General features: G+C 41.3%; 1 protein-coding gene across 16 annotated transcripts in view; it reads right to left on the bottom strand.

The window, feature by feature from the left end:
• The window catches only part of TJP2 (tight junction protein 2), a 178,538-nt gene that overhangs the window by 12,313 nt on the left and 139,371 nt on the right, over positions 1–26,854 (bottom strand). For all 16 annotated transcript variants that reach the window (XM_078367005.1, XM_035302977.3, XM_035303066.3 and 13 more), the window contains 14 exons: positions 26,156–26,258; positions 22,884–23,499; positions 17,985–18,088; positions 17,248–17,401; positions 15,568–15,676; positions 15,327–15,460; positions 14,185–14,251; positions 13,212–13,362; positions 9,289–9,397; positions 7,961–8,171; positions 7,073–7,260; positions 6,017–6,112; positions 5,224–5,303; positions 4,007–4,217 (listed from right to left, as the gene is read on the bottom strand). In XM_078367005.1, coding sequence (XP_078223131.1) covers positions 4,007–4,217; positions 5,224–5,303; positions 6,017–6,112; positions 7,073–7,260; positions 7,961–8,171; positions 9,289–9,397; positions 13,212–13,362; positions 14,185–14,251; positions 15,327–15,460; positions 15,568–15,676; positions 17,248–17,401; positions 17,985–18,088; positions 22,884–23,499; positions 26,156–26,258 — 2,333 coding nt within the window. The remainder of the gene's footprint in view (positions 1–4,006; positions 4,218–5,223; positions 5,304–6,016; positions 6,113–7,072; positions 7,261–7,960; positions 8,172–9,288; positions 9,398–13,211; positions 13,363–14,184; positions 14,252–15,326; positions 15,461–15,567; positions 15,677–17,247; positions 17,402–17,984; positions 18,089–22,883; positions 23,500–26,155; positions 26,259–26,854) is intronic.

Below are 26,854 nucleotides of genomic sequence, written 5' to 3'. Positions count from 1 at the left end.
AAAATTCCACAATGTAATATAAAAGGGTAGCCCCATTTGTAATTCAACTTGAATAATCTTCGAACCATGAACTAAGTGCTTTGAAGACTACATGAAAATATGTAATTCAAAGTTTGTTTAAAAAAAAATAATTATGTGATATTATACATGCAAATGTATTTTATAGTAAATTTTTAAAAATTGGTAGTGGGGGAGGCAAGCCTAACACTTAAACTTATTATGACAAGTCAACTTGCTTTTGGACAAATCTCAGAATAAAGCTTCTCTAGTTTAACTGAAAAGTACTGTAAGACGGTAAGGAGAACCATTTTCATATTGTCATAACTGAACGCTTGGGAGAAAGAGGGGCTTTCTTACTACTTTGCAAAAAGGAAAACAAAAGAGACTAAAGAGACTACATGTAACATAAAGCTTGACTTCAGATTACTTTGTTCATCAAAGCACTCTATTGTTCTCAATTATTAACTCATAAAAATGCCATACACTTAAAATCGTTTTAAAAGCCTATAAAATAGGCCAGGTATGGTGGCTCATGTCTGTAATCCCAGCACTTTAGGAAGCCAATGCGGGTGGACTGCTTGAAGCCCAGGGTGGGCTGCTTTGAGATCAGATTGGGCAACATGGTGAAAACCTGTCTCTACAAAAAATACAAAAATTAGCCAGGCGTGGTAGTGTGTGCCTGTAGTCCCAGCTATGCCAGAGGCTGAGGTGGGAGGCTTCCCTTGAGCTCAGGAAGCAGAGGTTGCAGTGAGCCGAGATAGTGCCACTGCACTCTAGGTTGGGCAACAGAGGGAGACTCTTGCCTCAAAAAGAAAAAAAAAAAGAAAAAGAAAACCTATAAAATATTAATTCTGCCTGAAGGTTCTACTGCTCAAATGTGAAGACCAGTGTTGGCCGGGCACGGTGGCTCATGCCTGTAATCCCAGCACTTTGGGAGGCCCAGGTGGGCGGATCATGAGGTCAAGAGATCGAGAACATCCTGGCTAACATGGTGAAACCTCGTCTCTACTAAAAATGCCAACATGGTGAAACCTCGTCTCTACTAAAAATACAAAAAAAATTAGCTGGGCATGGTGGCGCGCGCCTATAGTCCCAGGTGCTTGGGAAGCTGAGGCAAGAGAATTGCTTGAACCCGGGAGGTGGAGGTTTAGTGAGCCGAGGTCACGCCACTGCACTCCATCCTGGTGCCTGGTGACAGAGTGAGACTCTGTCTCAAAAAAAAAAAGACCAGTGTTTCTGGCCATGGCACACAACCTCGAGTCAAAACCTCATCAAGTTGAGTGGGACGAGAGTGAGATGGGGAATAACATCAATTAGTGCAGTCACCCATACTGCAATCTTGGCTCACTGCAACCTCTGCTTCCTGGGCTCAAGGAATCCTCCCACCTTGGCCTCCCAAGTAGCTGGGACTTACAAACACACACCACACAGCTGTAGGGAGTCAAACTTGAAGTCTGGAAGAGTACTGTAAAAGACCATTTAATAGAAAATTGGAGCTTGCTGGTCAAAGTTGATCGAGACCCTGCACCATCTATCATGAAGACTGCACAATTCTATATAAAAGATTGGCAATTTATGGTGAGGTAAGATCATCACTTCAGCATTCCAGATAAAACCCAATGCTCATAGTGTATGTTTCCATTCCAACCTCTGACCTGAGTTATTCTAAAACTTTCAAGTTCCTGATGAGTTTAGGCAAGAAATGGCTTGGTATACCAGAGGCAGTTCTAACATAAGTTACAAACATTTCTTTGTCCATGTGCTAGTCCTGATGCTGGCCTCAGGAACATAAACACTGGAAAATGTTCACGCTCTGCCTTCAAAGCTCTTGTAATCCATTTATGGAGCTAACTGAGGAGTTGCTAATCCCTTCCATACACATGGACCACTCCAGATCCTCACCCTGATTTAGTCAGCTACTGTGGCCTGTGCTCCCAAGAGCAAATGATGCTGATTCAAGGTTAGATCAAGGGAGAGCCCCAGTCACTGGCTGCCTTCTTCTACCCTGCTGCCCTCATCCAGCCACCTTCAGCCTAGTTCTTCCTCTACAATGCACTATATTTCCCTTCCTGATTTCATACATCCTCACATGAACCCCAAATTTGACTCTGAGAAAAGACCCTAGCTATTAAGTGTACTCAGACAAAGGCAGGAAGGAAAATAAAGTGGGAATAGTTTTAACTTCATTTATAATCACTTCAGCCTCGGTTTTTTTAATCTGTCAAAAGGAAAGGCTGCATTACGTGACTCCTTTGGACATTAGAATATGTCTGTGCTGTGTAACATATGCACAATATTGGACAGTGAGGGACATCATAGTTTAGTCTGGGCTCAGTCATACACCAGAATTGTGACTACGCAAAAGTGCAGGCCTTTCTTATGGCCTTAATAAAACAGCACACGTGAAAGGCTGTACCATTGTTCACTGTTGCTGTTAATAGTCAACAATAATAATAATTATAATAAATACTAGTAAATAGGACAGAAAAGACATTCATGAATATACCAAGTGTATGAGTACTTAAGACTCTATATTCACAGAAATATAGTTTATGATGGACCACTTCCTCCTCTGCATTTGGTTAAACTATCTCTCATTTGGCCAAGTGGTAAGCAGTGCATCTCTCTTTAACAAGAAAAACCAAGTTACACTAAAACGAGTGTCTAATGTGAACACAGTCATTCACCCGCTTCCTCCCCAGTATCAGAGATATGCTAAAAATGACACGGGTGGGTGATGACGGACAATAAACTCAATGAGCTGTCCTCACCCTGAGGATATCATATTCTTGCATTCTCCTCATGTTGCCCCCACAAAATAATGCCCTGCATGACCACAAATTTTATGTAACCCTTTCAGACTCTTAATAATCCCATATTAACAGAATTAATCATTTATATAGGTAGTGTATATATTGTTTCTAAAATATGTCATATTCTTAGACCATTTTACTTTCATGATTAATAGAAACAGGTTTTCATTTCATGGACTTAAAAAATATATTCTATTAGGTAAATCTTTTAACATGTACAAAAGAACAGATAGCAGTTTAATGAACTCCCATGTATATATCAACCAGTTCAACAACTAACAACTATTAAGTCTTGGCCAGTCTTGTCCTGTCTCTATCCCACCTACTCCCTTCACTGCAGACTATTTAGGCAAATTTCCAACATTGTATTTTATGTCAACCATAAATATTTTATTTAGTATGCATTCCTTAAAGAATTTCATTAAAAAATAAATCACAATATTATCACACCTAACAAAGAGTAATAAATCTTTAAGTCATCCAATATTTAGAATGTTCAAGTTTCTATTAAAAAAAAAATTTTTTTAAGAGACAGGGTCTCACTCAGTCACCCAGGCAGAAGTGCAGCAGCACCATCATGGAGCAACAAGGAGCAGCTTTGAACTCCTGGCTCAAGCGATCCTCCCACCTCAACCATAGGTATGCACCACCATGCTCAGCCACTTTTTTTTAAGTGGAGATGGTATCTCACTATGTTGCTCAGCTGGTCTCGAACTCCTGGGCTCAAGTGATCCTCCTGCCTTGACCTCCCAAACTATTGGGATAACAAATGTGACCCACCATCCTGGACAGGGATATTTTTAAATAATGAAACCAAATTCCTTTTACTTTGTAAGTTAGTGCATGTATTGAAGGGGAGTAGAGAACAATGACACAATCTCTAGAGAGATGAAGGTGTTCTGCCTGGCTCAATCACTAACTGTACAGTCTAACAGGAAAATCTGAATTTCATTGAAATGGCTAATTATTACTATATTATGGATCTTTATGATCATTTTCAAATAGATAAAATTACGAAGTTCAATATACAAATGCCATTGGCCTAATATTTTATTTTATAGGATTAACTATTTTTCAAGGAGTCATGAACACAATTTCAAATTCTCCATTCAGATTAATTTGTTATTTCTTTTATTCGTCAATTCTCTGTTTCTCATTTTTTAGCAAAGAGACTACATTTACATTTCACTTACCTGTAAAAAGGTGTGGACAAGTTTTTTTAAGCTTGTTGGCTTGATCAAATAACTTTCGAGAACTTTTGTTGGATGTTGGATTTAACCTTTGTCTCATGGTTTTGACACCTTGTCTGGAGTCTGGGTTGAAAAAAATCACAATTGGGAACCACTGGGTGTAATTCAACAGGTCCACAGCTTTCGGAGTCACATCCAGTAGTGCATGCTTATCCTGTTACAAACCAGGAAAAGTTATATAAATGGGTATATAAAGTAATATAGCATCAAATACTTTCTTTTAATAAGTAAAGGCTGAATGAGATATATCTTGTTCGTTTGTTTATTTCTTCATTTACTTATTTGAGATGGAGTCTCGCTCTGTTGCCCAGGCTGGAGCTCAGTGACGCGATCTCGGCTCACTGCAACCTCCACCTCCCAGTTCAAGCAATTCTCCTCTCTCAGCCTCCTGAGTAGCTGGGATTTCAGGCACCTGCCACCACCACGCCCAGCTAGGTTTTGTATTTTTAGTAGAGACGGAGTTTCACCAAGTTTGCCAGGCTTGTCTCAAACTCCTGACTTCAGTGATCCACCCACCTTGGCCTCCCGAAGTGCTGGGATTATAGACATGAGTTACCATGCCTGGACTACCTTGTATATTTAAATAAAGAAGCAGAAAACATTTCCTTTCACTTAATGCCCACTTCAATATTACCAATGTGTTAGAACTTCTGATCAAATGAATCAACACATTCTTTGGTATAATGCTGAGAACTCCGAAAAAAACAATGTTCCTGCCAGAGAACAGTGACTGATTTCCACACAGTGAAATGGTTTGCATTTACATTATTATTTTTTTTTTTTGAGATGCAGTTTCTCTCTTGTGGCCAATCTTGGCTCACTGCAACCTCCACCTCCTGGGTTCAAGCCATTCTCTTGCCTCAGCCTCCAGAGTAGCTAAGATTACAGGCAGCTGCCACCATGCCTGGCTATTTTTTTTATTTTTAGTAGAGGCAGGGTTTCACCATGTTGGCCAGGCTAGTCTCAAAGTCCTGACCTCAAGTGATCCACCTGCCTCAGTCTCCCAAAGTGCTGGGATTACAGGTGTAAGCCACAGCACCTAGCCAAATTTTTATTATAAACATTTAATGATTAAAGTACAGATACTGTTCTAAAAGTGACTGCAGCAAACCATGACCCAATCCTTTCTGAGAACATGGCTGGAGGATGAATTTTCTCACCTGTTCAATAATTTGCCTCACGGTATTTAACCGGACCACTCCCGTGGACTTCTCAGATCCTGCATCTTTTGGTTCCGTTTCTGCAAAAGCAAAAACAGGAGCTAAATAACTGTTGGGAAATGGTGACAACCAAATACTTCCACCTAGCATCAGCAATGATGGCACACCTGACATTAGGTGTCTCCTAACGAGATTCAGTGGGAAGAACCCACACAACGTGTTTAGCGGAAATATAACTGTGAAGAAACGGTTAGGCCAGCCCAACAGGAAACATTCTAGGAGAAAACTAGCTTGGAGTCTTCAAAATATCAGGGTAACAAAATAATTTAGAAAAAAAGAGGTGACTGGAAAGGCATAAAAATCACAAAAAGACATAAAAATCAAATGTCATGAATAACCCTTGGTTGTTATCTTGAATTTTTTTTTTAAAAAAAAGCTATGGAGGACATAACTGGGACAATTGAGAAAATGTGGCAAATGGACTATAGACGAAATCACGCTGTATCAATGTTACCTTTCTTGGCTGTGATAAAGGTATTGTGGTTATGTGGGAGAAAGTCTTTGTTCTTAGGAGATTCACACAAGTATTCAGGGATAAAGTGTTATAAATGATTGTGCAGAAATTTTTCTGTGTGTGTGTGTGTCTATGGTGCAAGCAGTGGGTGAGAGAAAGTGTGTGACAAAATGTTAACAACTGGTGATTCCAGGTGATTATTCTTCCAACTCCTCTATGTGTTACATATTTTTCAAAATAAAATTTGATGAGAAAAAAAGAAAACACTGACAGACTTACTAGCAGCTTGAAACAAGTCAGGTAACTCATTTGCCAATTTTTCCATTGCTATATCAGCTATGGGGCCGAATAAGACCACAGGTCTCTTGAAACCAGCTGAAATGACAAGAAAGGCCATTATAGCATACACACTTGTCTAGCTATTAAGATAAACAGCAAAAGTAGTGTATGAGCTTTTGATAACACAACTAAATGAAAGAAACTGAGGTTTCTCCCACCCCCAATTCAGCTTGGCTCTGTTCTGAAGACTATGCCTTCACTATCCTCACCATTTAAAACAGTCTTTTTCTTTTCATTCAACCCCATACTGATTTTTTTTTTTAAGAAATAAGATCTCACTATGCTGCCCAGACTAAACTCAAAACTCTCAGGCTCAACTGATCCCCCTACATCAAGCCTACTGAGTAGCTGGGACTACACTGCCTAGCTCCTCACAATTTTTTTTTTTTTTTTTTTTGAGATGGAGTTTCACTCTTGTTACCCAGGCCGGATTGCAATGGCGCAATCTCGGCTCACCGCAACCTCCGCCTCCTGGGTTCAGGCAATTCTCCTGCCTCAGCCTCCTGAGTAGCTCCTCACCATTTTTTAAACACAAACTTCGCCACTGGAAACTTTTTCTATTTTTTTATAGAGACAAGGTCTTACTATATTGCCCAGGCTAGTCTTGAATTTCTGTGCTCAAGTGATCGTCTCACCTTGGCCTCCCAAAGTGCTAGGATTATAGGCGTAAGATACAGTGCTCAACCAATATGCAAAAACTTCTGAACAGTGGCATTAAAATGTTTTTTAGGTTGCAGAAATATGCCTCAATTTAGGAACTGGAATAGCTCACTTTTTATAAATCATGCTCCTTGTTAGAATTTTATTTCAACTCTATAAACTCTTTTAATAACACAACTAAATGAAAGAAACTGTGGTTTCTCCCACCCCCTAATTCAGCTCGGCTTTGGCATAACTGAGATACATAAGTTAGAACTTGGCCAAAAGTCTAAAGATGAAGGTGAACAGGCTCAGAGCCTAATAGGATCCTTTCCAGGCTCCATGTGGCTTCCTCACCTTCTCGCAGCAAAACCCTCTCATAAGCCGGGAACTTGGTGCTGACAGACACAACGGCCGTTAGGTCTTCCCGACTTTTCCTCAGATTCTTCTTCGCCCCAGACCTCTGGCCACGGGTTCTCCAGAAATCTGCCCTGTCCCCAGCGTTGTCTCTCTGGGCATTCTGAACACTGGCCATTTGTTCAGCTCTGAGAAGAAACCATGGGAAATTAATCTCTAAAGCCAGGGAACACAGCAAACATGCATTTTGTTAATAAAATCTAGCCAATTTTACTTCTGAGCTCAGAGAAGACTCGGCTTGACAATGAAGAAGTTTCGGAGGGTGGGAAATGTGGAGACTTTGACTTCTAAATGGGAACAGTAAAAAGCTGGGTCTCTATGAAATCTACCAGAAGTGGCTCAGCAATAAATGTGAAATTTGGCTCATCCTGATATGCCGGTACACAGTACACACACCTGGAACTCCTGATCAAATGCAGGTCTCTTTTCTAGATTCCTGCACTGTCGGCCAAACACCAAGTGTTTACTGAGGTGCATAAGCTTTTCCAAGGATGAAGACTGGGCACCAGACAAGGGTACCTTGTCTCTAAGAGGTGTGCTGGTGTGCTACGGCCATTCAGTATCTCTCTTGTACACGGTGCAAGGCAGTGGATGCTCCTTAGGAAGTTGTTCAAACAGCCACATGTAACAACCAACGACATGATGCTAAATTTACTCACAACCAACCGGCTGGTGGCTATTTACAGTTCAGGCTGCTCCCCATAAACAAGAAATAGATGACAAGTAATGAACTCATGTGGGGTTTCCTTTTGAGTGTGTGTGTGGGGTTTCTGTAGTTTTCTGCAGGGGGAAGTATTAAAAGGGATGTGTGAAAACAATCTCTGTTACCTGCTCTTGTTAGGGATTAAGCCTTTCTCCAACTCGTTCCCAATCCTCACAGCCAGCCAGTGGCCCAGCTTGCCATCATACAGCGTGTCTACCACTCGGAAGACCTCCCCCCTGGTGAAGGCCAGGCTCTGTGGAGTTTCCTTCTCACATTCAAAGTGACTTCTTATAAAAAATGAATCCCCTCTGCCACATGCCAGGATGTCTCTATACACTGAAAGATAAAAGCATCGTTTGCTGCATTCAGCTTAGTAAAAGTATTAGATGCTCAACACAGCCTCTCCTATCTCTGATCTCCCTTTTACCTTCCTTCCATTCAGTACACAAGCCCTACGGGAGTCACAGCTCCAACAGGAACAAGGACGAATAACTAACTTCATGGCTTGCTGCAATGGTTAATTTTATTTTAACTTGATCAGGCCATGAAATGACCAGATATTTGGTCAGACATTATTCTAAGTCTTTCTCTGAGGGCGTTTTTGAATGAGAGTAACATGTAAATGGGTAGACTGAGCAAAGAAGAGCGCCCTCCCCAATGCAGGTGGGCTTCATCCAATCAGCTGAGGGCCTGAAGAGAATAACTATCAGACCCATTCTCAGTTAAGAGGGAACTACTCTTTCTGCCTGATGGCCTTCAAAAGGCGACATGAGCTCCTTTCCCTGCCTTTCTACTGGAACTACACACCATTGGCTCTCCTGGTTCTCAGGCCTTCGGACTGAGACTAGAACTAAATCACTGGCTCTATTGAGTCTCCACCTCGCCCGTTTTCACTGCAGATCTTGGCACTTGCCAGTCTCCATAATTATGTGAGCCAACTCTTTATAATAAACCTCTTTCTCTCCTATTGATTCCAGTATCTCCTACTGGTTCTGTTTCTCTGGAGATCGTTGATTAACACAGTTGCCAATCAAGCTCTGAAGCAAAGAAGATACAGTCAAATCCCCATTTCATAGATGGGAAAAGCCTGGAAAGGTGAAACAACTTGTCAGACTGGCCAGGGGTGACAGGGGCACCAGCCAGCAGCCACGGTCTTTGCACCTGGCATATGTTAAACTCCAGGCAGAACGTAAGGCTGCATCACTGCTCAGGAAGGCAGTTTTATTCCAAATAGACACACCTAATAAAATTATTTCAGCGCATGCACAGAAAACATTTTTGCGGAAAGTTAAATGGCACCCACATTTTCTTTACACATCTAGGACCCAAGGATTAGGTATTGAGATCCATCTCAACTTTTAAATACCCAGATTTGCCTATTCTAGTACCAAGGCACCTCTCTCATCCTTCCTACTCCCCACCCCAGCTGAACTAAAAGACCAAACATGCTCACCATCGGCTCGGCTCTGAGCTAAAATGGTCACCATTTCACCTTTAGGGATTTCTAACAGGTAGAGAACAGCATCCTCCCGCACTAGTCCTCTGAAATCCTGTGTGTTCACCTATTAGGAAGGAAAAACAGAAAAAGAAAAGAAAAAACAAGACATTTATCGTAAGGTACCACTGAGCCTTTTGTTTGTTTTCATCAGGGCCTGCCCAGAGCAAAACCAAGATGTAAATGAGTCCTTAATGTCATTATTCAAGCCCTCTGCCCAGCACCCTGCTATGGGCCTGGGTATGTGGGCATCACTAAACATTCCTTCCTCCCCACACTGCCAACCGCACCTTAGAGATACAACATTGAAGCAAGGATCTGTCACCAGATCAGATTAGAATTGCTTGTGGTTGTTTCTATCTTTCTCCCTTCTGTGAGTCTCTCACAGAGGTGGCTGGGAAAGTAATACACAAGTATGAAACCAATAACTATAGTACAATAGGGAGGGGCAGAGTCTGTGGCAAATGAGCATGCTGGCCCAGCATTCATGCTAATTTTAAACTGGTTCAAAGAAAAGTGTGCAAATAAAGATTCTGACCAATTCCACCTTTCCCCTACAGCTTCTATCACCTAAAAGTGTTTAACGTGTTTATAAAATTGAAAGGCCTTTATAAAATTAAAGAGCATCAGCCTTATAGTTAGAAAGCAAGTAAAATTGAAATGTAGCACAAAGAACAAGACATTTTGAAATCACAGTTCTACATCTTTAAACTTGTTTTAAAATAGAATTATAAATAAGCAAAATGCAAAAATATCTTAAAGTACCTGATATGTTAATAATATTTTGTAGAAATGAAAAGAAAATATAAAATTCCTATGAAATATTTTCTTCAGTCATTGACAATTACAGAATCCTTTTAATCACAAGAGTAATGCTTATTAAAGAAGAAACTTAGGCCTTAATTAAGGCCAAAATTTATGATTATGTGAAAGTAGGCATTAGACTAAAACTAATTTGGTGCTTTTAAAATAAAGTGATTTGCTAAAGCAATTGAGTTAACTTTTCCTTTGAAACATATTTAGTATTTAAGGTACCGTCATTTGTACCTCTCTGTCCCCTAATTAGGAATCAGCCCATTTTGGTATCCTTTTTGTGTCATTTGTTTGTCTACATCTGTATCTATATATGGCCATATGTCTATTTTTATATGTACTGTATATGCTTCTATTTATTTATTTAAATAACATGGGGCCACAAGGCTGGGGGAGGACCTTGGAAGTCCTTCAGTCCATCTCCCCGGACACGAGAGATTGATCTTCAATCAGTCTCGATCACAGTCTTCAACAGCCAAAAACTATAATGGGCAAAATCAAAGCACACATGGTAGCTACATTTTTAAAATCTGCATGGTTAATAACCAAACTTAGAAGGCTTTTTTTCTCTTTTCCATCCCATAAAAGTTTCTGAAAGAGAAATGACAGCTCTATCAGATAAATGATAAGCAAAGAGGTAGTTAAGCCAAGCAGGAATAAGCAAAAGCACATTATTGATAAGGAACATACATATCCTGCTTTTGCCTTCATTCCACACTTCAGGCTATCACCTTTGCAAGACAAAGAACCACACTTAAAACTCCACAACAGAAGAAAGCGATTAGCACATGTATAAGGCTCACTTTATATATTCAATTTGGCCAAGAAAAGGAGCATTGAAACAAATTAAAGTGAAAAAAGTCTAGGGCAGCACTTTTCTACTTGAAGGTTACATTGAACAGTCCTTTCCAATAAATATCCTCTTTGATTAGCTGTTTAGTAGTCTACAGGGTCTAGCTGTGTCTGCTGTGAGACTGAAGACAATCCTGTATCGCCACAGCTTAGTACTGTGCAGCAGCTCTCTGACCTGGTAGGCAAACTCAATCTTTTTCACCCCTTTCTAGAACTGAAAGCTTCTTTTGTAATCAACAGAAAATTTATTCACACCCAAGAAATGAGGACCATCTATTGCCTGACCTCCAAATGGGATGACTGCAGAAGAAATCAGTTCCCAGAGTTCCTTCCTTGTTGCCAGGGTGATAACAGGAAACAAAAACCTTAAGTGTATATGCTGATACCATGACTTTTTAATCCAACTGAAAGCGACTCTCCCCTTCTAACAACAACTTACAGAGAGGTCTGATGCCAAGGCTCTAGCTTAATTCACTACGCTTCTTCCCGGAAATTTAGAAAATCTCCCACCCTCTCAAAGTACAAAAATATTTTATCGTTGAACCTTAATGTATAAAAGCTCCAAGTTTCTAGCTGTCATTCTATGGCCTCACAGTAGTTGGGAAAAATATTTTTTCTTCATTAGCATATATGCCAAGAGTAAACTGGTATGAGCAGGCACTCAGATGGGGTTTTCATTGGTAACATTTGGTGAGTGGTATTTCCTAGGATCATGCAGCACCACGAGGTTGCACAGGTACATTTAGTCTTCTAGGATCCTAACCAGGGCCAAGGAGGGTCTAGAATTTCACTGGAAAGCTTTTGCAAACCTCATGATTAAGGTATGCCCTTCATCTCCTCCAGAAATGAAATCTGAACTCCTGCAATGGGGCCAAGAAGGAAGGGGACCACCTGTTTTTGTACTTTGCTGCCTGCATCCTTGAGAATTCTAAGAACTTTTTTCTCCCACCTCCCTGGAACCTGGAAGCCCCTGTCAGACCCTTCAGTTTACAACCTATGGACTTTTTACTAATATTAACAAGGAAAAAACAAAACAAAACTCATACATATATAAGAACTGCAATTTTGCAGAAGCAGAAAGAAATTCCAAGGAAGGCAGTTTCCAGCTCACCCCTGTAATCCCAGCACTTTGGGGCACCAGGGCGGGCGAATTTCTTGAGCTCAGGAGTTCAAGACCAGCCTGAGCAACATGGCTAAACCCTGTCTCTACAAAAAAAGACAAAAATTACGAGTGCACCTGTAATCTCAACTACTGGGGTGGCTAAGGATCAAGGAGGCAGAGGCTGCAATGATCTGAGATAGCACCACTGCATTCCAGCCTGGGTGACAGAGACTGTTAAAAAAGACAGTTCCCTAGTACTCTATATTTTTATTATAAGGAGATACTTGATGTTCTTGAAATTTATTCTGAAGTCAACAAAGAATGCCACACACACACACACACACACACACACACACACACACACATAAATGTCAAGTTGAGTTATTTTTTAATTCTTTAACAGTTACAAACACATAGTAACTAAAGTATCAATATTTGATTAACCAGGAATTCCCTTTCCTGGACAGTTCTAGATGTAAATAACATTGAGTAGCAGCTATTTGTTATCTTCCAATAAAAAAAAGAATAGACAATAACCTTCAGGTATTCTGTGCCAGGGAACTCTGCTAGGTGCCTTTTAAGTGTCACCTGGTCTAATCTTCCCAGGGTCCCTGTGAGGCAGGTATTCTCATCCCCATTAAACAGATATAGAAACTCAAGTCTCTGGGTGAACCAGAGTCACAAAACTAATGAGAGCTTGAGATGAAATTCAAATCACCCAGTCTGATGCCAACATCCACCTTTGTTCAATTACAGGACACTGTCTTAAGAGAGACAGCAGGCAGAGGGAACACAGTGAAAAAGCAAAAGTTAGAAAGACCTTTTTAAAAAATCTTTCCTGTAAGTGCTTACTTAGAGTCTCAGTGTTTTCACGTTAATCAAACTAAGTTTAAACACTATCAATTTTCACAGATACATGGATGAGTTCTGGTTTCCAGGACTGAGAAGACAGGACCCATCTGAGGAATATAGAGACTTTAATACTGGGCATCAACAAACTGGCAGCTGCTCTGTTTCACCAGCTGAACCACTTTCTCTTCCCTTACGGAAAGAAAACCCAGAAAAGCACACTCCTTACAAGTAACTTCTAGAAACGGAGCTGGGCTATTCTTACCTTCAGAATCTGGTCTCCTTCTTGAAGGCCCTCTTGCTCCGCCGAGGTCCCCTCTTGAATTCCAGCAACAAATATCCCAACGTCATTGCCACCAGCCAGCCGGAGGCCCACGCTGTCTCCCTTCTTGAACCTTATCATTTTGGTATTAGGGCTGTAATAAGTTTTGTTTCAGAAAAGAAAGATGGGAGGTATATTTTAAAAAGGAAAACAACATTAGTAAATGAGAGATTTAATTTATTCTAGCTACAGAGTGACTTACAGTTTACAAAGCCCTCTTGTTTTTCTCATATATCTCATATATCCTACCATTTTATCTCTCTTAGGACCATGAGATGAGTATCAGTAGGTCCCTGTTAATGGTGAAGGCACAGAATTATAGAATCTTTATAGCAACTCATTCAAGATGAGAAAGTAAATACAGGACAGTTAGGGCTAAAATTCTTTCAAAAGAAGGCCTGGTTGCACTGCATTCTTGTCAAATAAAGACATAGTCTGGGAACAAAGAAGCAGGATCCTAATCCATAAGCCTGCTGGCCTTAAACCCCGCTGAACCAGGAGTTCTGAATATCAAGTGTAGAGCACAGCGTCACTCCTCCTCCCTCCCCCACACAGACTGATCCTGGGACCATCACATCTGTGCAATCACAACTGGGCACCGTAGTTTAGCAATACTTCACCTATTTGGGAGTGAATTTATCTGGCAAACAAAAATATTCAGAGTATCACTCTGGAAAGGCAGCTAGACAGGCAGATAAACAGACATGAACATCACAAAATTCACCCACTTCCACAGTTTGCTGTTCCTACAAATGATTCCTTTTTCTCATCAGCACTAGCAATAGGGGTTGGTTAAAGGTGGCTGATAGTGTGCCAAATCACCATCTAGTCAAAAATCCACTCCTCTTCTGGATTTCAGTTAAGGAGGCAGAGCTATAAGGAAGAAGGGAAAGCAAAGAGAGACTGAAATACATACCCATAGATTGCTTCATCTTCAGGACTAGGACGAAGAAAAGTTCTCGGGGCTGCTTTTGGTTGAGGAACTGTGGATTAAGAAACATCTACTGTTATCAATCTGGACTAGCAGAAGTGTGTTTCTAAATATAAAAATCAAAAAATCCCCCAAAACTGTAAGTCTATGCCACATAGTTGTCATCACAAACAAAAAGAAGTCTCTAAGGTGCAGTTTAACTCTGAAGCATTAGCAGGTACCAACAGTTTCTCAAAACACAAGAGATAAAAAAAAATGAACCTCGAAAATGCAAGGTGTACAAGAACATAGAATTTTTAATTACTTAAAAAACATAGTAATGATAGTTTCCCCTTAAATATTTATGAATATAAAATTATGATGATAATTGTAGGGTGGGGAAGGGTTAGGTGAAGAGGTCAGGATTGAGAATGGGAGAAGAGAATGACCTCAACTTATCAAATACGACAACGTGTGACCACTTCTAACGGCATTTAGACAAGGCTATTATTTTTTATTTTTTCAACATCAAAAGAGGGAAAGGAAGGTCTTCCATATATAATTTTTTATTTCTCTCTTCCCTTTCAGCCACCCTCTGGAATTAAGTACAACCTTATTTATATGTGCCTATATACATGTATGCACATATGTGTATGCAAACACATATATACATATATATGCATACAGATAAACTACACATATGTATACTATATATGTGTTTACATATATATTTATAATTTCAACTTTTATTTTAGATTCAGGGCATACACATGCAGGTTTGTTACAGAGGTATACTGCATGACGCTGAGGTTTGGAGTACAACTGATCCTGTCACCCAGTTGTGAGAGTGGTACCTAATAGTTTTTGAACCCTTTCCATCTCCCCCTCTAGTTGTCTCCCCCTTCTAGTTGTCCCCAGTTTCTGTTATTGCCATCTTTATGTCCATATGTTCCCAGTGTTTAGCTCCCACTTAAAAGTGAGAACATGTGCTATGTGGTTTTCTATCCCTGTGTCAATTCGCAGAGGATAATGGCCTCCAGCTGCATATCCATGTGGCTGCAAAGAACATGATTTCACTCTTTGTTATGGCTATGCAAGCACACACTTCTGAACACAACTGGTGAAACTGAGTGGTCTTAAAGGCTGACCTGGGGAGTCCTCTTGGTATGTGGGTTCCTTCTTGGTCTCTGTGACAACTGCAGCTGCAATATCCCCTGTGGACTTAAAGGGAGTGGGTGTTGCACCCATCCTGGACAATCTGCTCGGTGTGTCCTCTCTGGAACTTAAGCATATGTCACATGTTAATGTCTTATGAGATAACAGTTTCATAAATACATACGTGTGTACATTCACAATGACATGTACAAGGGAAAACACATGTCACCTTACCTTGGCCTTTCCTTCAGCTTCTCACTTGAGGAATGATAATCATAATCAGAATACTGCTGGCGTCTCTCCTCTGGAGAAAATGATCGGTTTGACTCTATTTCTGATATATCTGGTTTCAAAAATAAGAAAAGACTTTCAAATAAAATATTTAAAATATTCTCCTACCCAGAGAAATTGCACTATTCTCTAGGTGGGAAACCTGGGAAATGGAAGTGAGGTAGGCAGGAAATGTGCTATTAGTCTAATAATCTTCTCCCAGTGAAAAATGTGCTCGTTTTAAGGGAAAGGTATTAATTAATAAAGGGGAAGGCAAAGTTAGAATTGTGTATTTCTCTTTTGTCTCATTTTCCATCAAAACTGCTATAGAAGAATCAAAATTCTATTATGAGATCACAGATGTATATGCTGATTCTTCCCAAGCAGCCCACTGCTTCTCAAACTTCAAGATGCACACAAATCACCCAGGGACCTTGTTAGTACGCAGTTATTGTGGGGCGGTGGGGGGAAGACTGAGATTTAGCAGTAGCATCCAGTTCCTCGATTATGCAGATGCAGCTGGGTTCAGGGATTGCGGGGAGGACCACATACTGAGTAGCAAGGAAATAAACGGTAAACCCCCTAATATGCTGGCATTACTCCTCATGATCTTTTTGTTTTTCTGCACTGCACCATAACAGTGATCAACAACTTTTGATACACTGGAAACTGAATTAAGTTTTAAGGTTTTATAAAGAAATTCCTTAAAAAATAAATGAACGAAAGCCTGTTTTACAACTTGGTTAACTTAATATTTTCTAAACTTTTCTGCATAAAAGCAACAGTAGATGGTTCAGTAGGATATATTGTAATTATTTTTATAAGGTTAAAATATTATCCTATGTAAAATTCATATTCAAAGAATGAATATAGCTCTTTACAAGGGAAAAGGTGATATAGACTGCTAACTAATGAATGCCACAATATTAGCCATTTTGGTTCTTTTTTAGCATCTACCTGCTTTAGCTATCCTCCAAATTGTCTTCTCTGTTAGAAATATTAATAGCCACTTTTAAGAATGAGCAATTAAGGCCGAGCCCGGTGGCTCATGCCTATAATCCCAGCACTTTGGGAGGATGAGGTCAGGAGTTTAAGACCAGCCTGGCCAACATGGCAAAATCCCATCTCTACAAAAAATACAAAAATTAGCTGGGTATGGTGTCACACGCCTGTAATCCCAGCTACTCAGGAGGCTGAGACAGAGAATCAGTTTAACCAAGGGAGGCAGAGGTTGCAGTGAGCCAAGATCGTGCCATTGCACTCCAGCCTGGGGAACAGAGCAAGACTCCATCTCATAAATAATAAATAAATAAAGAGCAATTAGCAAATATATAAATGATATGTTTAGTTCTTGGAACCACTCAAACACCCATTTTGTTTTTTTGCTGACCAGTTTTGCTTTCAGTGGCCTAATCAACAGTTCTCTGAGAGTTTGCAAGTGCACCAGAATTTTATATTGAAAACCTAATTTCAATAGGCACATTAATAAGCAAATAACAACAAACAGTGACCTTTGAGAGATAAGGTTTAAAGGGATGCTTTCCTTGGACATTTAACTTCCAGCTGGATAGCTACACTAAATAGAAGAATGAGGAAACAATGGTCTTCCTTACTTCCAGCTAAGCTTACAGCCTCTTCCTTTACCTTCTATTTCTGAGTCACTGTCATTTAATGGCGGGATGTTGATGAGGGTCTGCTGGCTATCTCTCAACACCACTAGCTGCAGTTTTCCTCTTGACTTTTCTATCAATTTTCGAGCATCCGTTAAAGACATGTTCTCAGTTACAGTCCCATTGATCTGTGGATATGAAGAAAGGTAAGTTAAATGCAATAAAATTACTCACAGTAGAAAATCTATATTTTCCCCTTCTAAAAATGTAAAGGCTTTGCTCAAATATTCAGATATTGGCTTTAGGATGAGTCAATAAAAATGAATTGTCCTTTAAATTAAATATAATCCTGCATGCCTGGATCCCAAACACAGGTACTCTGCTAATTTATTTAAGTTCCAAGCTCAAGATGATGGTTTCCTGACTGGAGAGGTTTGCAAGACCTATTAATTATTCAGCATTCATATACAACCAACTTGCCTTCTCCTCTTTCCTTAGTTTAGGGAATAAGGACCTAAATTTTAAATAAAGAAGAAAGAAAAAAATATTCATGGAGTTTTTTGTTTTTGTTTTCTAAACTGACATTCGACTGTTACAACCCTCCATGTCTGTTTTTTCTGAAAAAATAATCTCATTATGCTGTTCTTGCCAGCTCTGTCTTATCACTGACTCTCATCACAGCTAAGTCTCACTGTGTTGGTGCTTGAATGTGGAAATGTAGGCTATGAACGCCAGTATGTGCACTATTGTTCTCTGCCCTTATCTACCCACCTTGAGAATTATGTCTCCTTCGTGAAGGTTGCCATCTTTAGTTGCCAGACCTGTTCTGGTCATTTCCTTTATGAAGATCTGACTCCCAAGCCGGAGACCATACTCTAAGAAACAAACACATAAACATATACGTATGTCGTCAACTTGTTCAGAAAATTTAGTCTGGTTTATAAGACTATTTTAAAACAAGTAATAAAAAGTCAATTTTGTATCTAGGAAATTTTGTATGATGACCGAACTCTTCAAAAAAGACAATGCCATAAAAAACAAAAGACATAGAGGAACTGTTCTAGATTCAAAGAGACATAAAAACCAAATGCAATGTATGAACCATCACAGATCCCTAATCCAGTAGGGGGTAGGAGGAGGGGAATGAATTAGATGATTTTGGAGCAATCTGAAAATAAATTATAATATATGAAAGGGATATTAATGTTAACTTTCTTAACTGTGGTAATGGTATTACAGTGACTGATGTAGGAGAATATTCTTATCCTTGGAAGATACCTCTGAAATATGTATAGGTAATGGTGAGTTGCTGCAACTTACTTAAATAGTACCAAAAAACCCACGGAGAGAGATACAAGAAGGGTGATAGAGTAAAAGGAAAGAAAAAAAAAAAAAGGAGTAGAAAAAAAATGTGGCAGAATGTTAACAACTGGTAAAACGAGGTGAAGGTTATATGTGTATTTGCTAAAAATTACCATTTTTCTTTTCTTTCCTTTTTTTTCTTTTTGTAAGACAGAGTCTTGCTCTGTCAACCAGGCTGGAGTGCAGTGGCGTGATCTCAGCTTACTGCAACTTCCACCTCCTGGGTTCAAGCGATTCTCATGCCTCAGTCTCCAGAGTAGCTGGAGTTATAGGCACCCGCCACAATGTCCAGCTAGTTTTTGTATTTTAGCAGAGATGGGGTTTTACTATGTTGGTCAGGCTGGTCTCAAACTTCTGACCTCAGGTGATCCACCAGCCTCAGCCTCCCAAAGTGCTGGGATTATATTCACAGTGCCTGGCCAAATTAACACTTTTCAAATAAAATGTTCGGGAGAAAAAAAAAACAATTCAGCACACCTTAAAAGGCATGTTCTGATGGCAGTGAGGCTGTCTACAGGAAGGCACTGCAAATGGCATAATCTAGCATTTTAGATTATATGGAGTTTGGCACTGAAAGGAATCCAGTAGGCAAAGAAAAGGGGTAGGCTGGGCGTGGTGGCTCATGCCTGTAATCCAAGCACTTTGGAGACCAAGGCGGGCGGATCACCTGAGGTTGGGAGTTCAAGACCAGTCTGACCAACATGGTGAAACCCTGTCTTTAAAAAAAGAAAAAGAAAGAAAAGGGGTAAAGAAGTCAGGCAAAGCAATTAATAAAGCATTTAACTAAAACCAGCATAGCTTTGAGGGTTTATGGACTCTGAATTGCTATCAAAAGAAAAAACACTGTAATTACAAAGTATGCATATTTTTAAATACTTTCAATGCCATTTAGACTATTCTGGTTTTCCTTAACAAACTTGTAAAAATACAATATTTTAAGAATAAATTTTCAAATTTAAGAAACTACCACAACAGAGCAGGGTTTTTGTTGCTGTTGTTGTTTTTGAGACAGTCTTGCTCTGTCACCAGGCTGGAGTGCAATGGCGCAATCTTGGCTCACTGCAACCTCCGCCTCCTGGGTTCAAATGAGCCCCCTGCCTCAGCCTCCTGAGTAGCCACAACTACAGGTGTGTACCACCGTGTCCGGCTAATTTTTTGCATTTTTTAGTAGAGATGGGGTTTCACCATGTAGGCCAGGATGATCTTGATCTCCTGACCTCATGACAGAGCAGGTTTTAAAACATACACCTTCAAATTTTGTATTATTGTTCAGACTAAACATCTTGTAATTACAAAACAAAGTAACTTCTACAATTCAGGCAAGGTATGAAGTCGATTTTAAAATAAGTTTCAAATGATTTACGGTAAACTTGTCAGCCAGATCTTACCACAATGATTAGAAGTGTGTGGTCCATGCCTAGCCCTCAAGGAAGCAGATAGTCAAGAAAGGAATAAGGAAAAGGGCAAAGCTACTTTCATGAATGGTGACCCCCTAGTGGTCAAACAGCCTCAGAGCCCAGAACAGAAGGCTGGGTGAGACAAGCTTGGGTGATAACGTCTCTCTGGCATTTTCCTCTTAAAAAATGCACTCATTATAATTTTGAAAATACATCTACTGATGTGTATATGGGCATTTCACAAATGAAGATAAAAAAATCAGTTGACCAGCTTCTAAGAAAGACAACTGATGCTGTGAAATGTAATAGCTGGTCATATGAATGGATCATATTTTTTCTTAATCAAATGCAGGTCTCACTATCGGATTTCCTTAAAGATTAATTCTTATACAACCCTAGACAATCACAGCCAAATGATTGTGCAATCTTAACAAAAGGTAGAAAAAATTTTTCTTTTATAAAGTGGAACTGGCCGAGCACAGTGGCTCATGTCTGTAATCCTAGCACTTTGGGAGGCCGAGGTGAGCACATCACCTGAGATCAGAGTTTGAGACCAACCTGACCAACATGGCAAAACCTCATCTCCACTAAAAGCATAAAAAGTAGCCAGGCCTGGTGGCAGATGCCTGTAGTCCCAGCTACTTGGGAGGCTGAGACAGGAGAATGACTTGAACCCAGAAGATGGAGGTTGCAGTGAGCTGAGATGGTGCCACTATACTCCAGAAAAAAACACTGTGAAATTCTTACACTTCCTAAGATTCACATTCTTCAGGGAGATACTGCAATCTCAACATTCCCATTTATTTCCATGGACTGGACTCCAGGTATCTCACTATTCACATCTTTGCATTATTCTTCAGTTATTTCAATAGGCACCTAGCAACATAACTCAACTCTTCACAAAAAAACAAAGAAAACAAACTCTCTCATGTAATAGGCTATCAAAATCCAAATCCCAAACCTAAAACATCCTTTGCATCCTCAGGTGCTCTTTTTTTCCTCTTAGAATGAGAACAATTAAGAGAACAAAAGATTAAAAATGTTACATGCTACAAGGAATCTTAAAAGTCAGAAGACAAGTGGCCGGGCGAGGTGGCTCACACCTGTAACACCAACACTTTGGGAGGCCGAGGCGGGCAGATGACCTGAGGTTGGGAGTTCGAGACCAGCCTGGCAAATATGGAGAAACCCTGTCTGTACTAAAAATACAAAATTAGCTGCATGCCTGTAATCCCAGCTACTCGGGAGGCTGAGGCAGGAGAATTGCTTGAACCTGGGAGGTGTAGGTCACGGTAAGCTGAGATAATGCCATTGCATTCCAGCCTAAGCAACAAGAGCAAAACTCCATCTCGAAAAAAAAAAAAGTCAGAAGACAAGAAATGATGGTAGGACTATTTTAACAGTAGGCTCAAAAGCCCTGTTCACTCACCTACTTGTTTCCAATCACCTATTTCCAGAGGACGGAGTTTGGGTTTCAGCTCCACCCTTATTTACTGGCTTCCAGACATGGGCAAGTTATTTCCCCAGTCTGAGTTTCAGACTCCTCACCTATAAATGTTCCCTATAAACTCTGTATAGCTTGGCATGGTGGCTCACATCTATAAGCACTTTGTAATCCCAACCAAAGCATGTGGATCCCAGACTGGACAACATGGTAAAACCCCGTCTCTACCAAAAAAAACCCAAAAAATTACTTAAAGTATAATAATTATAATAATAACAATAAATTAGTGAGGCATGGTGGTGGTGCATACCTGTAATCCCAGCTAGCTACTGCAAGTGGGGGAAGCTGAGATGGGAGGACTGCTTGAGCCCAGGAGGTGGAGGTTGCAGTGAGCCAAGATCATGCCACTGCACTCCAGCCTGGGTGACAGAGTGAGACCCCCTATCAAAAATAAATAAATAACTTCCCTGTGTATCATGGTATTCCTCACTTGTAAAACAGGAAAGAAACCTCCTAACACAAAGGGTTCTTGTGAGGACTAAATAAGAGAATATTTAATATAGCCCCTGGCATAGAGCAGAAACTCACTCATGATTAGGCAAAGTACTGTCCTCCACTGTGGTTTTCCACTTGAGATACAGCAAGGCCACTGGGAGAGCTTATTAACACAGAAACTCTGGGGTTCCACCCCATGGTTTTGTTTTTTTTTAAGACAGAGTCTCTCTCTGTCAAACAGACTGAGTGCAGTGGCACAATCTCTGCTCACTGCAACCTCCACCTCCTGAGAAGCAAGGCTTATAGGCACCTGCCATCACGCCCAGCAATTTTTGTATTTTTAGTAGAGATGGGGTTTCATCATGTTGACCAGGCTGGTCTCAAACTCCTGACCTCAAGTGATGTGCCCAACTGAGCCTCCCATAGTGCATACCTCTAATCCCAGCTACAAGGGGAAGCTGAATCAGGAGAATTGCTTGAACCTGGGAGGTGGAGGTTGCAGTGAGCTGAGATTACGCCACTGCACTCCAGCCTGGGCGACAGAGTGAGACATGAGACTCTGTCACAAAACAAAACAAAACAAAACAAAACAAAACAAAACAAAACAAAAGAGCTAGCTATTCCTGGCCAGGCACGGTGGTTCAAGCCTATAATCCCAGCACTGTGAGAGACCAAGATGGATGGATCACTTGAACTCAGGGGTTCGAGACCGGCATGGCCAACATGTTGAAACCCCCCTCTACTAAAAATACAAAATTAGCTGGGCATGGTGGTGGGCATCTGTAGTCCCAGCTACTCAGGAGGTTGGGACACAAGATTCACTTGGACTTGGGAGACGGAGGTTGCAGTGAGCGCCACTGCACTCCAACCCGGGCGACAGAGTAAGACTCTATTAAGAAAAAAAAAGAAAGAAAAAAAAGTTGGCTATTCCTATTACAACGGTGCTTTTCTTCCTGCATCAAACATGCCTACCTTCGTTCGCTCTGCTTTTCATCAGAAGGACCCCGATGGGCCCCGGCTGCCCCCTTGGCTCGGTGCTGGGGCTGCGTGAGTGTGGGAGCTCGCGGCTACGGCTCCGGGGCCCCCGGGAGCCGACATCGTAAGGGGCCCCGCGCCTGTACTCTGGGCTGTAAGCCCGGTCATAGTCCGGGTCGTAGGCCTGGCGATAGGACCGCTCGTAGTCCTGGTCAATGCTCCGGCCGCGGCTGCGGTCACGGTCGCGGTCCTGGGATGGCCCAAAATCGTGGTCCAGGCCGCGCTCCAGGCTCCGGCCACGGTTGCGGTCTCGCGCGCGACCATGGTCGTGGTCCAGGCCCCGCTCCAGGCTTCGGCCGCGGCTCCAGTCTCGGCTGAGGTCCCGCTCCCGGCTCCGGCTCCGGGCCCGCTCATGGGGACGTCCCCTTTCCGGGCTGTCCTCCCAGCTGCGGCTGCGCTCCCCATGGCTGCTCAGCCGGCTTCTCTCGCTATACCCACTGCGGAAACTTCTGCCGTCAAACTCGTCCATCACTTCAAAAGCCCGATCATCCTGATCCACGGGAGGGCTGGCCTGCAGCGGGGCCACCTGGACCTTCCGGGGCCTCTTGACCACCTGTTATCAAAACAAACTCAGTGTGGACACAGGACAATCATAACTGAACGTGGAGAAGGCAGTGGTTAAGAGCCCTGGTTCTGCTTTCAGTGAAACTGTAATCCCTGCGGACTCACTAAGGTTCCGGTTCCTCATCTGGAAACGGAGAATAAAAATCTCACAGGTTAGAATAAGACAATGATGGTGAAGCTCTGAGTACAATGCCTTGAATTAAGGTAACAATAATTAGTACCTCCAAATCTGCTTCTACACAAGTTTGGAAAGCCTCAGAGGCCCAACCAAACCACTAAGTTATAAAACTCAAACAAAAATTCAGAAAGTGTGACATTCTATATATAGCTGCCTAGGGGGAGTGGGGGATGAAGAGACGTTGATTGATGGGTACAATACATGGTCTGACAGAAGAAATAAGACCTAATGTTAGCTCTGTAGGGTGACTACAGCTAACAGGAATCTGCTGTACATTCCAAAACAACTAGAAGAGAATAATCTGAATGTTTGTACCATAAAGAAAAGACAAATATTTAAGGTGATGAATATTCCAAATACATTGATTTGAATTTCACAAATCATATGAATTACTAATCACATCCACCTTGTAACTATGCATTACGCATAAATTTTAAAAACTGTAAGGAAGAGAAGTCAATGCCATTTTTATTTATTTAATTTTTTATTTTTTATTGAGACAGAGTCTCACTCTGTTGCCCAGGTTGGAGTGCACCAGCTCACTGCAACCTCGGCCTCCCAGGTTCAAGCCTCGTACCTCAGCCTCCCAAGTGGCTGAGACTACAGGCGCACACCACCATGCCTGGCTAATTTTTCTATTTTTAGTAGAGACAAGGTTTCACCATGTTGGCCAGGATGGTCTTGAACTCATGACCTCAGGTGATCTGCCCACCTCCATTTCCCAAAGTGCTGGCATGAACCACTGAGCCTGGCCCAATGCCATTTCCAAAGTGGGGAGTGGGGAAGAGAGGCAAGGGGAAAGAAGGACTCTTCTAGATTAAAAGAACTAAAGAGATAATGATTATATGCAATGAGTGAACTTTGGATCCTCGATAGGGAAGAAAACAACATCTATCAAAGACATTTTGATGGCTAGGTGTGGTGGCTCACACCTGTAATCCCAGCACTTTGGGAGGATGAGGTGGAAGGATTGCTCGAACCCAGGAGATCAAGACCAGCCTGGGAAACACAAAATCCCATCTGTAAAAATGAAAAGGACATGTTGAGCTATGGACTGCATATTAGATGACACTGTAAAGTTATTACTTTTCTTAGATCCAATAGTAGTATTATATAGATGAATGTCCTTATTCTTAGGAAATGCATGTGAAGTAAGTAGAAATGAACTGTCAGGCCTATAACTTTCCTTCAAAAGGTTGGCCAAAGAGATATGGGTGTTGGCTGGGTGTGGTGGTTCATGCCTGTAATTCTAGCACTTTGGGAGGCCAAGGCAAGTGGATCACCTGAGGTCAGGAATTTGAGACCAGCCTAACCAACATAGAGAAACCCTGTCTCTATTAAAAATATGAAAAATCAGCTGGGCATGGTGGCACATGTCTGTTATCCCAGCTACTTGGGAGGCTGAAGCAGGAGAATCACTTGAACCTGGGAGGTAGAGGTTGCGGTGAGCTGAGGTCTCGCCATTGCACTCCAGCCTAGGCAACAAAAGTGAAACTGTGTTTCAAAAAAAAAGGCATCAGTGTTTATATACATACAGAGACCAAGTAAAGACAGCAGAATAGTAATGTTTTAGAAGAGAAGTGCTTATTACACTGATCTTTCCACTTTCCTTTTTGTTTGACAATCTTCATAACATAAAGTTGAAAAACACTGAATACCATATATTTGGGTATATCCCTACTAGTATTGCCCCTAAGCAACTTTATTACCATTCTCATTTTGCATGTCTACCTGCCCCACTGGAGTGAACACACCTTGCAGCAAAGATTGGCCTCAGGGCCTAGTAGCATCCAGCTCATAGTTCTCAGCCGATGAATGAATGAGTGAATGAATAGATGAATGAAGACTACAGACTGTCTTCTAATGAAACTCTTAGTCTCTGAGGATATAACACACCTTCTTGTTGCCCAGGCTGGAGTACAAGGGTGCGGTATCGGCTCACTGCAACCTCCGCCTTGTGGGTTTAAGCCATTCTCCTGTCTCAGCCTCCCGAGTAGCTGGGATTACAGACATGCGCCACCGTGTCCGGCTAATTTTTGTCTTTTTAGTAGAGACAGAGTTTCTCCATGTCAGTCAGGCTGGTTTCAAGCTCCTGACCTCACGTGATCTGCCCGAATCGGCCTCCCAAAGTGCTGGGATTACAGGCGTGAGCCACCATGCCTGGCCAATTAATACTGTTTCACCGGTATTCTGAATCTAGCTAATCCTCTTAGGGAACAATTGCCTAACTTGGTTCCTAAGGAAAACTCACTTAGATCAGAGAATCACTGGCCTCAGGAGAAGACACAAGGAAAGGCAGGAAGGATAACTTACACACATCTTCACACCCTCCAAAAGTATTGAGGATCTAAGAACTGCAGTCCTTAGGTTACGTAATTCTGTCAAATGCTTAAAAGCAAGGGGTAATTTTCTTCTAGGCAAAAAACAAATGCTATTGAGGCGAGCTGAAAGCAAACCCAGTACTTACAATAGCAGCGACCTTCCCACTTTTTCTGAGCTGCTGAACTGCAAACGAATGAAGCACATCCTCCATGGGGGTGCCGTTGACCATGACCACTCTGTCATTTTCTCTGTAAACAAGAAATAAAAATAGGTCATGAAAAACCCCCATTTATTCATTGTAAATCATTTATCTAGGAACAAACAGAAACAGCAAATCGACCTGAAAGGCTTTCTAAGGGGCTCAGTGTTTGGTGGCGCCCAAGGCCCAGTCAACTTGGACTGAGATCATCCAAGAAAAGGAACTGGGAGCCACACAGTTTAATTTTGAGTGTCTAAATGGAAATCATCCGGGAAGAGACAGGCCTGATTTCCCGAACAACAGGGTCACACCAGGAGGTACTCGATGATGGTCTGAACATAAAAAAAAAAAAAAAAAAAAAGTCCCCTATTGCCTGGGGTGAACCATGGGCTTCAGAAAAATCTAAAAACACTTCCTCAAAGTAGGTGTATATCCATTTGTGCTTTTGTGCAGGAAAAGGGCCAAGAGCTTGTCTCAGACTCTTAAAGAAATTTTGAGATCATAGAATCCTATTGCTCCAGTTCATCCCAAACATTACTTTAAAATTTTGCATTTCTCCATATGAAAGACTACTAACTTTGATAAGACTATAGAGGCTTTCTTAATTATAATTTTATTTTTTAGGAGGCATGCTTTCCCTCTCTC

The sequence above is a fragment of the Callithrix jacchus genome, chromosome 1 (genome assembly GCF_049354715.1).
Source record: "Callithrix jacchus isolate 240 chromosome 1, calJac240_pri, whole genome shotgun sequence".
In the NCBI taxonomy this organism is placed as follows: domain Eukaryota; kingdom Metazoa; phylum Chordata; class Mammalia; order Primates; family Cebidae; genus Callithrix; species Callithrix jacchus.
This window is presented reverse-complemented; position numbering and strand designations above follow the sequence as displayed.